Source organism: Puma concolor, chromosome A1 (genome assembly GCF_028749965.1).
Source record: "Puma concolor isolate L17-30 chromosome A1, mPumCon1.1.hap2, whole genome shotgun sequence".
In the NCBI taxonomy this organism is placed as follows: Eukaryota; Metazoa; Chordata; class Mammalia; order Carnivora; family Felidae; genus Puma; species Puma concolor.
In genome coordinates, this window is record NC_141667.1 from 172685282 (window position 1) to 172703669 (window position 18388).

The window sequence follows — 18388 nt, forward strand, 5'->3', positions numbered from 1 at the left end:
CACCTCTGTACTCTATCCTATATGCCACTTCCACAACTATTATCTTAAAACATTGCACAGTTTTCTCCCCATCCCCCCAAGCCACTTGACTAGACAAGGCTTATCCCTAGGCTAAGAGTCAAGGTCAACTGCAATTTGGTCAACGGCTAAAATCCTCATGGAGTGCATTATAAGGGAGAGAGAACTGGATTTGGGTTTCAGGTAACTAGAAAAAGCCGAGCTCTGCTCCCTTGGATGTCATGTGACCTTTCTGAGCTGCAGGTTCCTTATTTGTGACAGAAATTTTAACGATACTTAGGAATTATGTTGAGGAACACGATGGTGATGACTTTACTAATAATAGCTAGCATCTGTAGACGGCTTAGTAGGGGCCAGTCACTGCACTAAGCACTTTACGTGAATTAGCCATTAAAGTATTATGGATACTGTAAAATACTACAGAAATGCTGATTACTCTTTTCTAAGTTCTCTCAAACCATCTGCCAGTCAGTCAGTTCTAGAATCTTAATTGTGGTGATATAGCTGTAAAAATGTACCAAAAATGTCAGACATAGTATCTTACCTCCTCTGTGTCTGGCTCCCATTCGCCTGGCAAGGACGGCCAAATCTAACCGTCTGCTGAAGACCATTTGGTTTTCGAAGAAAACAGAATAAATACTACTCCTTCTAATATCAAAGGCTGACAATCTTCTCCAAACCGAAGTTTCTTTTCTTACTCCGGTCACCTTCTCACCCCAAACACCGCTAAGTCGTTAGTATGAACCATGGCTCTGAAGCCCTAGTAAGTTAATGGAAGAAAATCGAAAACAAAACAAAACTCTAGGCCGAGTGAGGAGTTCTGAGATAAAGTCTTGTTTCTGCTTTACACCAGCTCTGCTACCTTTGCAGTTACATCAGGGGCCTCAGAAGGACGAGGGCTATGAACGTCCTACATATAGCTCTACCTCCAGTGCTGGAATCAATCCTCTTATAGACACACAAAATAAAGTGAGTTAGGGGCACCCGAGTGGCTCAGCTGGTTGAACATCTGGCTTTGGCTCAGGGCATGATCTCATGGTTCATGGGTTCGAGCCCCATGTCAGGCTCTGTGCTGACAGCTCGGAGCCTGGAGCCTGCTTCAGATTCTGTGTCTCCCTCTCTCTGCCCCTCCCCTGCTCGTGCTCTCTCTCAAAAAATAAAAAGCGAAAAAAATAAAAATAAAAAATAAATGGAATGAATTAATGAAATGATGATCTTCCAAGATGACAGCTTTTGCATGTAGACTACGGTGGAAATGTCACAGAAACAATGCAAGCATATCCAGGATCACCAGGCTGAAAAAAGCATTTTTGGATGTATACTACTGAGAATAGTTTCTTTTATGTTCTTTATCATGCCTTGCATTAGCTACTGAAATGCTTAACATGATTCATGGTGGCATGGGGGGGGGAGGGGGGTCTCCAGATATTTGGGAGCAAGAGGGCCAAAATCCAGAAATGTAATGACCTGAAGGGACCTTTACTAATTTGGCAAACTTTCTAAGTGTCAGGTGCTGGATAGCAAAATGGAAGCAGTTTAGCACCAAATAAATACATGAAAGAAACTTGTCTTGTTAACATAGATGGTAGTTTATGTCAAAGGGTATAAACCTATGCTTAGATTTTTCTGCGGAAACTAAACTTTAATATATTATGTTCTTAATACAATCAAATCTGCTCTTCAAAGTTAATTGTATGTAGGTGGGAACAGTAAAATGACACGGGGCAGGTACTCTGTGAGGACACGTACGCTGTGAGGGCAGGTGGTAGGTGCTCACATCAACCTGCCATCTTTTAAGAGTTAAGATACAACATCAACTCATTCACTTATTGTTTATCTTTAATAATATTTTAAGACCTTCACAGAGAAAGATAGTGCTCTTCTATCAAAGTAACTTCTTAAATAACATGTTTACCTAAACATGTTTTGTTGTTTCAGATAATTATTGCTGCATTTAAAAACCAAACAAAAATCCTGCTCCAAAACTTAATGGCTTGACATAACCATTTTCCTATTATTTCAGGAATTTAGGCAGAGCTGAGCTGGGCAGTTCTTCTGGCGGGGCTCACTCAGTGGTGCTCGGTTAGGGTTGGGCTGAGCGGAAGGTCAAAGATGGCCTCACCGCCAGCCTGGAATGTTGGTGGGCATGGCTAGTCTCCACTGTAGTCTCAGCCCTCTTCATGCATTCTCCAGCACGGCAGCTCAGGGCTTCCAATGACCATGGTGGAAGGTGCTTAGTCTTGTTAGTGACTAGGCCCAAGACTTGCTTAGCATCACTTTGGCCACACTCTGTTGGTCAAAGTAGTCGCAGGCCAGCCCAGATTCAAGGGGAACGGAAACGGATCCTCCTCTCAATGGGAGTTGTGTCAAAGAATGTGCAGCCATCTTTAATCCAGCATGCTTAGAGAAAATGATGTCATCTTTAAAAACCGAATAAAACGTCATCAGTATTTGTTGATCCAAATTAACAAATGCAGTACAAAAGGATGTTGGCCAGGTCAAAGGAAGAGACTCTATACATAGACTAGACATCATGAACATCTATTTAAATTGTGATGATACTAAAAACAGGGGATTTGAGGTAAGAGTGTAGAATGGGCATATAATTTATTGCCCAGAGACACTTCTGAGATAGAAATGGGTACTGTAAATAATGTGCCATGGACACAGGCAGACACCTGAACTGTCCAGGTAGTCCCCTTTGGAGAAAGGGGACCAGATCAAAGCAGTGATACTTAATCAAAGGAAAAGATATAAGGGATTGTGAGAAGCCAATCAGTATGGTCTACAAAGAAAAGCTTCCAGACTCATTATTTAAACAGGATGTGCTGATGAGAGCCATGGACCCAATCTCCTTTCCCCAAACAGTCCCTTCTTCCATAAACGTCCAAGCGTTTCTTTCAACGAAACCAGATGACGTGCTCAGGGTGGTCTTAGGAGTAAGCGTTTTCTGTCATCAAGGGTAGCCTTTCAAAGGTACGTACCTCTGGGACTGGGGTGCTGACTTGTTAGGCCTGGGTGTAAACGTGCCATGAGGGCTGCTTTCCTCTGGGCAACTGCTGCTGGTGGCCACGGCATGGTCCCTGCCGAGCCCGAACGCAGCCAGAGGATCCTTCCCACCCAGCGCCCCACGCAGCAGCTCAGGTCCTTCCTCACTAAAGGCCGCAGCACGCCGAACCCGGTTAATGGCCATTTGAGAGCAAGGACAGAGTTTATGCAAACGTTACTGTTCCTCAGCGTGAGACCACCGAAAAAGAAGTTGTGTGTCCTTACAATAGTGCACAAACTGAATTAACCATGAAGAAGTTCTTTCCTCATCTCCTGCTCTTCAAAAGTATGCTAATAAAGTTGTCTCAATTTCCAGTTAGCTCTGAAGCATGTGCGCATACATGTATTTAACTATCTGTCTGAGCCATGGCATCCAGCCCTCCACGGTACCAACAGTACTGATGGCCGGTGTTTGTTTGGAGTGTTGGTTCAAAAGCAGATAAAGAACAGTCTTGAGTGTATGTGGGTCATTTGAGTGGAGGTGGGGGTGACATTCTGGATAGTATAATTTTACATATACCGTATTTGGACATTTCAGTTTTGCTAAATGCAAAGACAAAAAAGATACAAAGGTAAAGCTTATTCATTTCTTTTTTTTTAATGGCTATTTATTTTTAAGAGAGAGCGAGTATGAGCGGGGGAGGGGCAGAGAGAGGGGACAGAGGATCCCAAGCAGGCTCTGCACTGACAGCAGTGAGCCCGATGTGGGGCTTGAAACCACGATCCCTGAGATTACGACCCGAGCAGAAGCTGGACGCTCCACCCACTGAGTCACTCAGGTGCCCCTACTCTTCATTTCTTAATCTATGTTCGACTATCCTTGATAATCAACTAGTATCTTTAACTAGTCCCCAGCTATCTTCCCGGAGGACTAGCTAATCTACTGTTCTTAATTTTCCACAAATTAGTTTACTTTTCTAATGCTTTCTAAAATAACAATTCTGCTCAAACCATTTTACAACCAAATATAAACAGAAAATAAGATTTCATTTCCAAGGAGGATCAAAATACACTAAACATAATGAAGTAAATATATAATCGTTGGCATTACTCTTACAGGCAAAGTTTTCATTTCTACAATGAGTTACAACACATGAAAAAAGTCCTTAGAAAAGGAGGTCCTGGTAAAAGCAATGTTTTTTGGTGGAAAAATATTTTGGAACTTAGAAATCAAATTGTTTTAAAAAGCATTTTGTCCCTCTCTCTATATATGTAATTAGCTCAACACTGTCAAATATATACTCACTTACAGTACATGCTGGCATACCAGAAGGCCAGATACTATCTTGTACTGATTTTGCTTAATGCCCAGGGCAATGTTATGCAAATGAAGATGAAGTGGGTTAAAGCATAGTATTTAATGTTGACAGTGATGACTTTTTTTAAAAATTTTTTTTAATGTTTATTTATTTTTGAGAGAGAGAGAGAGGAAGGGCCAGAGAGAGAGGGAGACACAGAATCTGAAGCAGGCTCCAGGCTCCGAGCCGTCAGCACAGAGCCCGATGCGGGGCTCGAACTCACGAACCGCGAGATCGTGACCTGAGCCGAAGTCGGACGCTTAACCGACTGAGCCACCCAGGCGCCCCGACAGTGATGACTTTTATACAAAGACAAATAAAACTTCTGGAATCAATTTATTAAAAAGCTCGGTCAACATTTCTCGGTCTCTAAACTATCTATCCCTACCTACCTACCTATCTAAACTGGCCATTGAAGAGTGTTAAAATGATCTTTAACCCCATGAATAGTTTCTGGTATTCATAAAAAGGTCTATTACCATTACCAACATTTTCAAGAAGAAGTGTTATTTAACAAATACTTACTATATGCCTCATCACTTTTTGTAATGTGTTCTTTGTACTTAAAATATATGTACTGAAAATCATCACAATTCTTTGTGAGTCACAAAAACATACTGTCACCAATTATAGCCAACACAGTCTCTACTGGAAGGCAAAGACAAAACCCCCAGAGTCTATGCTATAATTTCTATAACATACTGTACTAGGACTTCACACCCAGACGAGAAAGCAGTGGGAAAAAAATGGAAATGCAATACTAAATTAGCTATATAGCTATCTAGATACGGTAAGGCAAGTCTAACTCTGAAGAAAACGTGGGGCAGTATACTGTTTTATAAAGTCAGATGAATACTTAGACTTCATTCCTATTTGTGTGATTTTTGGCGAAACTTTACTACTGATATTTTAGGGTTACCATGTAAAGAAACACTACATTCATTACCTCATCAGTATTATACCCATATTACAGACAAGGCCGTTGAGATGCAGATAATGTTAACTTGCCTCTAATTACATGACTAAGTACTGCAACTCAGCTTTAACCAGATTAACACTTGCCATCTTTATAAATAAGATCAGTTTGCATAAAAAAAATAAAATGCCAAATCAGAGCAATTATCATATATACGGTAGTTGTTATATTCCCTGGAAATCTAAGGATGGATGTATTTAGAGTTTAGAACAAAACAACAAAATTCTCCATCCCGGGGCAGAGAAAAACACCTGAGATTTCATTTACAGAAAGCTGTAAAGATCCCTAATAGAGAAGAAAATACGAAAATGTAATGAATTATTAACATGATGAGGTATTTCCACATTTGAATTATTAATTTGTAAGGGTTGCTCCTTAGAAAAGCATGAGAGATAACACTCCTAAATGTTTTAAGTAAGGGTTTATGATGTTTCTCTTGGGCATTTCTCCTAAGTGATATCAAGATATATATATATAATTATGGTCATCTTTATCTATTTTTACTGTCACAGGGAGAGCTGAATCAATATCATCCTGGACAGAGGCAGCAAACCTCTTATAAAGATCACTTTCCAAAGCTTCTTCGGCAGCCTGTGGCAAAGCTGGACCATCCTGCAATCACACGTTCCAGTCTGAATGTCACTACAGCATCTCTTTCTGTCTTAAGTCTTCATGAGGCAGGAGCTATCCTGCCTTACCAGAATGAATAAAATTACACAAGAAATGAGAAAAATGTCATGTTTTTAACACGCACAAACACATGCTTCTTCAAAAGGCAGACTTTATGTATCTTTTTGTTTAGTGTCTGAACTTTATCTTTCTCTGTAACAGAGGTTAGCATGTTACTAACTCAGGTTAGGAAGTGTTTCATTTTTGTAGCATTTATGTAGGGCTGCTGGAAACTGGGAAAGCAGGAAGAAAAGATAAATGTTGCTTCAAACTATTACTGAGATCGTTGTATTTATTTTTTCTTGGAGGACAGACATTCTAGGACAGCCCTTTTCAAACTGTGTGATGAGATCAATTGAGTGGATCAAGAAGAACATTTAAAAACAATGAAATAAAAAAGAATAAAGTAGAAAAAATATTACAAGCAACATAGGAAATTTAACTATTATTTCACGAAACTCTGGTTTTAGTTAGACATATTTATGCTGTGCTCACGCATGTGTGCTGTGTCACAATGTAAAATGTATCTCTTAACTTAGGGCCACGATTAAGAAAATGTGACAGCCACTGCTGAGTGAATGCATGGAAGCAGATACAGAGATGTGTTATTTTTTCAATACTTTGGTTTTTTTGATAGATTATAACAATTAAAAAACAAAACATAAGCTACTGACGAAAGAAACTGAAGACACAAATAAACGGGGAAAACACTCCATGCTTGTGAATTGAAACAATACTGTTAAGATATCCGTACTGCTCACAGCAATCTACAGATTTGGTGCAATCCCTATCAAATCCAATGCCATTTTTCACAGAAATAGAACAAATCTAAAATTTGTGTGGAAGCACAGCCAAAGCAATCTTGAGAAAGAGCCAAACTGGAGGTGTCACACTTCCTGATTTCAAACTACATTCCAAAGCTAGAGTAACCAAAATTGTATGGCACTGACATAAAAAATAGACACAGAGATCAATGGAACAGACTAGAAAACCCAGAAATAAACATATGCATACATGGTCAACTAATTCACAACAAAAAAAGCCACAACTATACAATGGGGAAAGGATAGCCTCTTCAGTAAATAGTGTTGGAAAAACTGGACAGCCACATGCAGAAGAATGACACTGGATCAGTATCTCTACCATACACAAAAATCAACTCAAATAGATTAAAGACTTGAACAGAAGACCTGAAACCATAAAATTCTTTGAAGGAAATATAGAGAGTAAACTCCCTGAGACTGGTTTTGGCAAGGATTTTTGGGATTTCACACCAAAGCAAAGGTTAACAGAAGAAAAATAAATAAATGGGACCACATCAAACTAAAAAGCTTCTGCGTAGCAAAGAAAACCATCAACAAGATGAAAAGGCAATCTATGAAATGGGAGAAAGTATTTTCATACATAAATCTGGTAAGAGGTTAATATCTAAAATATACAAAGAACTCATACAACTTGATAGAAACAAAACTCAATTAAAAAAAAATGGGTAAAGGATCTGAATGGACATTTTCCCAAAGAGGATGTACAGATGGCCAACAAACATATGAAATGGTGCTTTAATCATCAAGGAAATACAGATCAAAACCACCATGAGATATCACCTTGCACCTGTTAGAATGGCAATTATCAAAACGGCAAGAGATAACAAATGTTGGCAAGGATGTGGAGAAAAAGAATCCTTGTGCACTACTGGTAGGAATGCAAACTGGTACAGCCACCATGCAAAACAGTATGGAGGTTCCTCAAAAAGTTAGAAGTAGAACTACATGTGATCTAGCAATTCTACTTCTGGGTATTTATACAAAGAAAACGAAATCACCATCTTGAAGAGGTATCTGCACTTCCACGGTCACTGAGGCATAATAGCCAAGACGTGGAGAAACCCAAGTGTCCACCAATGAATGAATGGACAGGGAAAACGTGGTATGTATGTATGTATGTATGTATGTATACACACACACACACACACACACACACACACACACACACAGAATATTATTCAGTCACAAAAAAAGAAGGAAATCCTGACATTTGAAGCAACATGGACAGACCTTGAGGACATTATGCTAAGTGAAGTATGTCAGAGTAAGACAAATACTGTATGATTTCACTTATATGTGGAATCTTAAAACAAAAACCTGAACTCATAGATACAGAGAACAGATTGATGGTTGGCAGAATGTGTGTGTGTGTATGTGTGTGCGTATGTGTATGAGAAAAAGAGAGAGAGAGAGGTAGTCAAAACGTACAGATTTCCAGTTATAACAGCATGGTGACTACAGTTAGAATAACTATATTTGAAAGCTGGTAAGAGAAAATTGTAAAAATTGTCATCACACACACAAAAATTACAGCTATATGTGGTGATGGATGTTAATTAAACTTACTGTAGTGATTGTTTTGCAATATATACACATATCAAATCATCATGTTTAAGGGGTAACAAACACTTCTAAATGTTTTAAATAACAGTTTACAATGTTTTTCTTGTGTAATTTCACTAAGTGAAAAAAATTGTCAGTTACAACTCATTTTTTATTTTATTTATATATATTAAATATATTATAAAATTATATATTATAGTCATATTACATTATATATATTATATTATAAAAAATTTTTAAGAAACAGAAAAATTATAAATCACTGTATTTTCCCTTAAGAAATCAATTTTAGTATGTTTTCAAGCCTTAAACATATTAAGATATTAGAGAAACTAAAAAACAGAACAAAGCAAAAACAACACACTATCCAATTCTGACAGTGAATATCTTTCAGCATTTTGAGTAAAAAGAATGTATAATTTCAAAGTGTACTTAATTTACACACTGTAATCTATTTAAAATAGCTTATTCAGATACAGTTTTTAGCAATGTGTAATATTTTCAACATCAGGTCAAAATGCATCAGATTCCAAAGACTTCCAATGTTGCTTTGTTACCGGACTTACCAAACCAAGACTTCAATACAATGTGCTGTTGATATTTGATTCAGAAACTCAATAATCTTCTTTTGATTCACAGGCCTAAATAAATTTTATTTCACAGCTGTGACCATTAATTTAAACTGAAATATATTAAAAATCAGGCTAATGTAGGTGTTTTGTTTTTGTTTTTTTTAGGGTTTTCCTACAAGAATAAAAGGTGAAATAGTTGGAATATTAGGTCCCATATTTCCAAAGAGATTTCAATCTTTTTTTTTAATTTTAACGTTTTTATTCATTTTTGAGACAGAGACCGAGTGCAAGCAGGGGAGGGGCAGAGAGAGAGGGAGACACAGAATCTGAAGCAGGCTCCAGGCTCTGAGCTGTCAGCACAGAGCCCAATGCGGGGCTTGAACCCATGAACCGCAAGATCATGACCTGAGCTGAAGTTAGACGCTTAACTGACTGAGCCACCCCAGGCACCCCAAGATTTCAATCTTTTGGAGGTTTACAGTTAAATCTATTCAAAGAGTATTTAGTACATACCATGTTAAAATCTTTGCGACTAGAGATATGTTATTTTTAGGTATTTTGATAATCTTAAAACTTTACCCATATGTTTATACCTAACTTATATACTTTATTGAAATGCAGTCATCTAAAGTCATAGCATTACCATTATTGGTATTATTCCCCCAAAAGGCACAATTTGATCTGGTAAAGCATAAAGGTATGTTTTAACTTCTCTGTCAGGCTGACAATAATTTTTTTAAGTGTATTTATTTTTGGGGGGAGAGAGCAAGCATGTGTGAGCATGCCCAAACAGGGGAGGGACAGAGAGGGAGGGAGAGAGAGAATCCCAAGCAGGCTCTGTACTGAAAGCTCAGAGCCGTATGCAGGGTCTCTATCCCATGACCATGAGATCATGACCAGAGCTGAAATCAAGAGTCGGTTCTCAACCAACTGGGCCACCCAGGTGCCCCTGAGAATAATTTTTAATATAATAAGCCCAGCTGTCAAAGTAACAAAAAGGCAAATATATATGGTGTATTTCTGCACGCTATTAAAATTTCATGATGCATTTCTTACAGAAATATCTCTACATTTATACTTTTGTAACTATTCTGTCTCTATCATTTGTATCTCGTTAGAATCTACTCATACCCAAACTGAAATATTTTTCCAAAAAAAAATGTAGCATACTTAGAATTCTTTTTATTCTGTAGGCCAGAAAAATATAAGTATATATGAAAATAGTAGGTAAGAACAGATGGAGAGAAACAGATAACAAGGAAAAGTCAAAACAGAAGCAAAAAAACCCCCTTAAGAGTGGAATCACACATCCTTCCCCAGGGGCTTAGGTTTGAAGACAATGGCTAAGAAAAAAAACTGTGTAACATAAAAATTATCCTTGAAAAAAAATCTCTTAAGTATGATATACATGCCTTTATGTCAAGTTCATTGCTTAGAAATATGTGTAAATGTATAATCTATGCATTGTAGTGTGCCACATATAATTTCCTGGAAGAGGACACAGAGAAAACACTCAAGTGTATTACTAACTGAAAAACTTTAACAAATAAAAAGATTCCAGCCTCGTTGGCTCTGCCTATTGGTTGAGTCATCTAGAACTATCTTATCAGTTCCTCCACCTCCTCCTTAGTGACCCTGTTCATTACCTGATCTTTTCCTAAAGGAACACTAGAAAGTCAAAATCATCCACTTGCCTGGTGACCAGAGTATTTCTCATTCAGTGGTCGGTGGTCAAATCATCCGTTTGTTCTTGTCAGAGGACTTACCAATATGCAGGGACAGTGGTATCTTTTGTCTGTGTGCAGTAGAATGGTTGGCTGGCTACTTAAATTACTTTTGACCCCTCTCCCTTAAAAAAAAATTATAATAATGATCTCTCTGATTACAGATTTCATTGACACAACTGTCACCAAATCTTAACCAGACAAGACTTGCAGGTCATGGGCTGCTGATTCTTTAAGGTTCATATTAAACTGTGCCTCTTCCCTCACCACGTCCACTAGAGAGAAGAACCAACAGAACGTTAGAGCCAAAGGGAGATCATCTGCTCCATCTGCAAAGTGAACTTAAAAAATTCCAGTCTTGGGATGGCAAGGAGAAAACTACAATATTGTAATGTTCTAATTTTACAATGCAGCAAAAACAAGTTTCGCTTCCAGGAAAACAACACTTGGGGCTATAAAAAGTGATGCATGGCTTCTAGGCTCTGTACCTTGGAGGCCAAACTTTCAATTATAATTTTGGTTACTGGAGGTATCAAACTGGGGAAGGATGTGTTTGTACAGTAAAGAATGGTAGCAGACTCTAGAAATTTCACTTACTTGGGACAAACAAGTCCCAAGTCCCTGGTTTCGGCTCTACAACACCAACCTGTCATGGGTCAAGATCTATGTGTAGAAACTGACAACCAGCTTCTGCTTTAGAGAAGGTTTTTATAGCTACTTATTGTGAAGAGGAAGAGTGCAAACTATCAGCTGGGTCACTTACAAACGATCACTTAAATGATATAAAAATATTAGTAAATATTAGAAATAATAGTAAAATAATAAAAAGTAGTAAAATAGTAAAAATATAGAAAAAAAATTTTACTTTGGGTAGTACAAATCAACCACCTTTCCCCGTTCTTCTTCCCAATCATAAAACGCCCCACACCTTCTAGCCTCTAGTAATGTGCAGTCTCCTCTGTATATCTTACAAGTTTCAAGTTCTATCCTTGGCCATATTCACTTACAATTTCTATTCCTGGCCATATCCACTCATTTCTCTCTCTTTATGTATACTCTACCCAGGAGGTTTCATCTACTCTCCACATCTGAACCACAGGGATGACCCTGAGTCTTTATATTCATAGATAACGGGAACAGATCTTTCAGGCTTTATCCAAATATTCTAATTACTTATTAGGTGCATCTATATGGATGACTGCCATGTCCAATGTTGAAATCATCTCCCCCAGCTATCCCTCCATGAAAGAAAGACAGAATCTTTCTACTTGGCACAGAAACTAGATTATCACAATATTGCACGACTATTCCTTCTGACTCTGGTCTATTGCCACTAAGCGGTCAATCACATCACCTCCATGTTACCATTTTTTATACCAATTTTGACCATGGTCCTTCACTACAAGATCAAGTCCAAAGTCTTCAATCTTCTGTAACTTAGCTTTACATTTTTTTAGCCTTACCTCCTTTCACACTTCTATATGAATTCCTAGTTTAGCCAATTTAGTCTATTTAACAGCCAGTAAACATATTCTATGCATTTCACATGCCACTTCCGCAAGACTCTGTCCTCCTGATTCTTCAAGGTTCTTATTAAACTTCACCCTTTCCGTGTCACCCTAACTAGATACAAGTGCCGTCACAGAATATTAGAGCTGAAGGGAGATCATCTACTTCATCTGTAAAATGGACTTCGAAGAATCATCTCCTCCATCTATAAAAGCAAAATGTTTGGGGAGGGGCGCCTGGGTGGCTCAATTGGTTAAGCGTCCGACTCTTGATTTCAGCTCAGGTCATGATCTCACAGTTTGTGAGTTTGAGCCCCGTGTTAGGCTCTCTGCTCACAGTGTGGGAGCCCTCTCTCTCCCTTGGGATTTTCTCCCTCTCCCTGCCCCTCCCCTGTATGCCCTCTTTCTCTCTCTCTCTCAAAATAAAAATAAATAAAACTAAACAAAACAAAAAAAAAAAAACTGTCTAGAGAAACTGAAGCCAAAGGACAATAAAAACACTTTTATTTCCAAATACTGTTTTTTTCCAATACATTTTTCCTGAGTGTTTCCTCTGTGCCAGGAGCTGCACTGGCCACACAGAATGAGAGTTTAATGAGAAAGACTGATTGCATGTCTATTATCACACAAATAGCTAGACTTCGGTGAGTGCTACGAGAAGAGGGAGTACAGCATGCCACTTATGTCTGAAGTATGACGGCTCAGGGAAGGAGTGAGGCATGAGGTTAACCTTGTGTGTGAAGGAGTTAACTCAGTTTGGGAAGACGAAGAAGGCTTCCCTGAGGAGGAAGAAATCTTTTAAGTAAGGGTGAAAGTGAGTAGGAATTAACTGCACAAGGTAAATGATTGCTACATGTAGAAGGGAAGCCCAGGCAAGCACTTCCAAGGAACTAAAAGAAGGTGTGGGTGCTGAGAGCTAAGGGACAAGGAAGACTGCACAAGGTGAGGCCGGAAAGGCAGGGATGGGCAGGAGCACACTGCACCTGGGAAGATCATGTGAGGATTCCTGGGCTTTATTCTAAGAACAACAGGCCTGGGACAGCATGTTCCAAGATACTTCAAGTCAGGACGATGGCTTACCCTAGGAGGCATGGGAAAAGCAACGTGAAATCAGAAAAAATTCTACCAGTTTTATTTCAATTGAAACATCTTCTGTATCCCTATCACACTTCCTGGAGTGTGTGTTCTCATCTGAAGTCATGTCAAAAAAGGGAACTCAGGTCAAAAAAGGAAAGCACGTGAATTTATAAATACTGCCATTTTTTAGTTGGTCCCCTTGGCTCGGACAGGAGGTAGTGTATGGATATGAATGTCTCTGCACCTGTCAACACTTAAGGCAGTACAGGCTTGTTTGACATTTTCTAAAAGCCCAATACTCCATACAAGGACAGTCCAATAAAAAGCTCTATTTCACTATCTGGCCATGAATTGGTGCTACACTTGAAGTTAAATCTTCATTCTCTTCCCCTTTCCCATAAAACCATTAATAAGGGAAAATATTTTGAGAATATACCAACAAAATTTTTTCAAGGTGTTGTTTTAATCCCCATTGCTTTTTGTTCTCATCTTGTCTACACCAGGTAATGAATTTCAAAATGCACTCACAATTTATTTCCTCTAAAATTACATTTATATCAAGGATAAAATTTAAAGAAGGTTGGGTGACAACGTTATTAATAAAAGAACAGGTGGAATTTTGGAGTGATTTCTCTGTTCAAGGTATTGTGCTAGACACCTGAAAATGGGTTATCTCATTTAATCCTAATAAAGACTTTGAAAGGCGCATCTATCTCACAGATAAGAAAACCGAGGCTTATTGTTTCCCTACAATATATACACCTTACACCTGTGTTGTCAGTATGGTAGCCTGCAGCCACATGTGGCTACTAAGCACCTGAAATATGGCTAGTCTGAATGAAGATGTGCTGTGAGTGTAAATTACACACCAGATTTCAAAAATTTAGCATAAAAAGTAAGATTTCTCAATTTTTGAATATTGATTACATGTTAAAATGGCAATATTTTACATAGTGTGTTAAATAAAATGCATTATTAAGATTAATTTTATCTGCTGTACTTTAAAAAAAATAAGCTACTAGAAATTTTTAAATTACATGTGTGGCTCACATTATACTTGTATTGAACGGTGCCAGCCCAGACCAAAAGCTGGATACTGAATTTGTCAGTAAACAACAAGTTCAAAGGCAGCCCGGTATAGAAGAAAAGAGTATATGGATTCTAACAGAACTCGGTTTAAATCCCTCCATCAATGACTAGTCTTGGGTAAAAGATCCAACATCTCTGCACTTCACCTTTGTCACTGGCATTATGGTGGTATTAAATATCCCCAAACAACTGTTGTATGTAATTATGTAAAGCAGCTAGTGGGCAGAAGGGAGGGAACACTTACTGAATACTTCCTATAACAACTAGTTAATTTAAAAATGGATTTCCCAAATGAGTAGAAAGTTCACTTATTTGAAAATCATATTTTATTCTCTTTAAGTGGGAAGAGTTAAATAACTAGCACATTTAATGCCTGCTTTAGCGTAGTATATGCATTATACACTGTACTGAAATATATATAATATACACAGATTCTTTCTTTCTATATAAGTTATTTAGAATATGTTCTAGGCTGGGGGGCCAGATGATAAAGTTAGGATGAGGTATAAAACGTGAGGACACAGAAGGGTCCACGGGGCCCTCACAGATACAACGGACGAATGCCAGTGAAAAGAGTTTATGAACTCTACTTCAGCTGATCCCTGGTCTTTTTACATCAAGAACTGAGACTAGTGAGTAAAAAGACATCTGGGCAAGTAGAATTTTCCTCTTTTCATAGGCAAACAAATAAATTGTTCAGTATGTATACCAAATTTAGACTAGCCTGCTATTAGTAATCTCCACTAAATCGTAAGAAACTACAAAATTACGTGGACTAAACTAAGGATATTTTACCATATTCTGTCTCCTAGGCTTTTGTCAAGAAGTTTGTCCTTTGTATGTGACTTTATCAATGTCTGAGTTATATGTATACGTTTAAATGTATACAGTAGTATACATTTAAATATGGAGCAGTTGGGGCATTTACTTTACTATTTGACATATGTTTATGGCTTAAGATTGCCATGTGACAATGTATCAGACTGCCCTGTTCTGTATTGTTGTTGTTGTTTTTAGTAGTATGGGGGAAGTATTAATTCAGGATTTGAGTCACTTCAACGTAGCCCCTTAAGAGTCAGACACCTATTAAATTTAGCACCAAAACTGTTCATTTGTTTCCTATAGCAATTAACTCTAAGAAAATGAGACTGGAGAAGTAAAAAGCTATCAGATTTGAAGATTTTAGAATAGCAAGAGGAGCCATGAAAATATTCACTTTATTCAAAAGTTTGAAATTTAACACAAGAAACTAATATACAAAATTTTAGTTTAGCTATTAAAGTGCATGTGCAATGAGTTAACAGGGGGATGGGGACATATGTTGCATTAAAAATCCCCTGTGATTTCTTATGTTGCATTAAAAATCCACGTCTTGTAATGAATTTTTGAGTACCCACTGAACACACGTGACTTGGGCTTTGCTCTTCCAGACTGACTTGAAATGTGATTATACCTACAGTATACTTACAACTACCTTTCAGTAAGTGTCTTCAAATGTGGAGCTACAGCTAGAATTAAGTAGGGAAAAAAATTACACTAAATCAAAATTATTAGCAATTATTAATAAGAATCAGACAAAATAATAATGTGTAACTAGTAATTAGAAAAATTTGCTAAAACCTTGAACTAAGATATTATTATCTTTCTGATGCTGGAAATTCTAGGAAATAAACATAAGAGAAAACAAATACTCGAAACCATTTAAGCTACCAACCGTATTTTCAAAATGCATGCTTAAAAAAAGAGTTCATATCAGGAAAAAGCTTACTTGCATTAACTTTAAATTAGCTAATACTTGAGTTACACCTTTGAAGAAACTTCTGTTTTGTTTCTAGGAATGCTTTTTTCACTTCCTTTTCTTTCTTTCTTCTTTTCCTTTCTTAGGGGGGGTAAGGCAGTTGGATTAAAAACAAAAAAGTTAAGCCACATTCTTTAACGTGAATGGCATATTTGTGCTCCTATATGCTAATAACTCTGAATCTCACTGAGCTGTTACGATGTCTTCAAATAATTTAATAACGTCTTCAAAGTTTCATCTTAATTGCAGAGTTCATTTTTGTAAAACGCCTTGGCACCACTCGATCTTTTAAGAGATGAGAAAGGTCTCTGTCCTCTGGACTTGACATTTTTTGCCGTATATGCGTGAGCAATTTTTGCTGTCAAATATTGCAAAGGTAGATTTTTTGCTGTTGCTCAATCTGAAAACGTCTCCACTATGCTTGCACAGCTCCCCTCTTCCCAGTACAGACCTGCCCAACCCTTTTCTCCCCCTGCAAGTTTTAAACTTTGTTTCCTTTGGGTTTCTGTACAACTGCTACTAACAATATCCAAGAGACAAAGAGCTGGGCTGTGGGTTCACGGGATGCCAAATTTGAGTTGTGAAACAAAGCACTCAAATTTAAGATTCAAGATGATGGTGGTGGTGATGCTGGCAAAACCCCCACATATTATTATAGAGCATGAGACCCCAGAGCCATCTCCCTAGACAGCTCCCCCTGCCCACCGCCACCCAGAGCACTGGGGAGTGCTGGCCCCGGGACGTCGGCTGCCGGCCGCATCGCGAAGCCCCCTGCCCGCCCCCGGCCCTCTCACCGCTTCACTCGGATGATCTGGTCCCGCATGGGCTTGATATCCTGGAAGCTCTGCTGGTTGACGAGGCTGTAGACGAGGATGAAGCCCTGGCCGTTCTTGATGTATAGGTCCCGCATGGACGCGAACTGCTCGGTGCCCGCCGTGTCCAGGATCTCCAGCACCGACGGCGACGAGTCCACCTCGATCTCCTTGCGGTAGAAGTCCTCGATGGTGGGGTCGTATTTCTCGATAAAGGTGCCGGTCACGAACTGCACGGTCAGGGCGGATTTGCCGACCCCGCCCGAGCCCAGCACCACCACTTTGTACTCGCGCATCGTCCCTCCGCGGCCGCCGCCGCCGCCGCCGCCCGCGACATAGACCTACGCCCGCCGCGCTGCGCCCCCGGACCCTGCGCCGGCGGCCGGCCCCGCCGCCTCCCGCGGCCGCCCCCACCTCACGGCCGCCGCGGCCCCCCGGGCGCCGGCGGAGGGAGCAGTAGCCCTGGGCATGGGCCGAGCAGGGCGGCAATCCGGCCCGCGGGCGCCGGCAGGCACTGAGCACGAGCTGCGAGCGGGAGCCGCCGGAGCCACCGGAGCCGCCCGAGCCGCGGGCCCGCAGTGCCACCCGCCCGCCCCGCCCCTCGCGCCTCCACGCCCAACTCCCCGCCCGCCGCCGCCGCCGCTTCCTCGGGCGCCGGAGCGCGCGCCCGAGCGGGAGCCGCAGCGCTGCCGGGGGCGGGGCCCGGCGGCAGGAGGCGGGGCTCCGCGGCGCAACCCCGCCCCTGCTCCCCGTCGCCTAGGCGACCGGCCGCGCGCGCTCCCGGGAGACTGCGCGGTGCGGAAGCCTCGGCTCGCGCTTAGATAAACAACCTCCTCTGCCACCCAACACCTTACCCCGCACGCCCCGTCGAACCCCAGGGCCTGCGTACTGGGCATGCGCAGTTCGTCTGCCTGAGCCGGGAACCTGGTCAACTTGAGAATCCCACGCTCGGCATTAGGGCGGAGGCAAGATGTTAGCGGGGCCAGAGCAGTCTGCAGGCTTTAACGTGAGGCTGAGAGTGAAAAGAAGAAACGGGCAAGGACCAAAAGGAGGTATTAGGGATTTTGCTTGACACCACCCAGTCTCTCTGTACCGCTGAGGGCTTCGGTGTTTTCTTGTATAAACATAAAGAGAAGCTTTTTTAAGAGGGCGCAAATACAACGGAGTGAGCCTTTTTTTAAGCATCAGAACACTGAAGGAGAGGACATACGGCCCCCAAAGCCACTGCCCGAGGCGGCAAAGGCGAGTCCGCGGAAGTCAGGCCCACGCCCGGTTACGTCGCCGGGGTCCCGCCCACCGCCCCCAGCCCCGCCCTTCTCCAGCGCCGGACTGGTGTCGAGCTCTTCCCACGCCCTCTCAGCTACGGGCGCCTGGAAAACCGGGAGAACAGAGCTCCAAGCCGCAAGAGAAGG

The 18388-nt window shown here is 40.5% G+C and overlaps 1 protein-coding gene across 1 annotated transcript in view; it reads right to left on the reverse strand.

Annotated features, from left to right (window-relative positions):
• RAP2A (RAP2A, member of RAS oncogene family) overlaps positions 1-17416 on the reverse strand; it is a 35867-nt gene extending 18451 nt beyond the window's left edge. The window contains exon 1 of the mRNA XM_025924369.2: positions 16959-17416. Within this exon, the coding sequence (XP_025780154.2) occupies positions 16959-17272 (314 nt within the window). The 5' untranslated portion in view covers positions 17273-17416. The remainder of the gene's footprint in view (positions 1-16958) is intronic.
• Between the last annotated feature and the right edge of the window lie 972 nt (positions 17417-18388).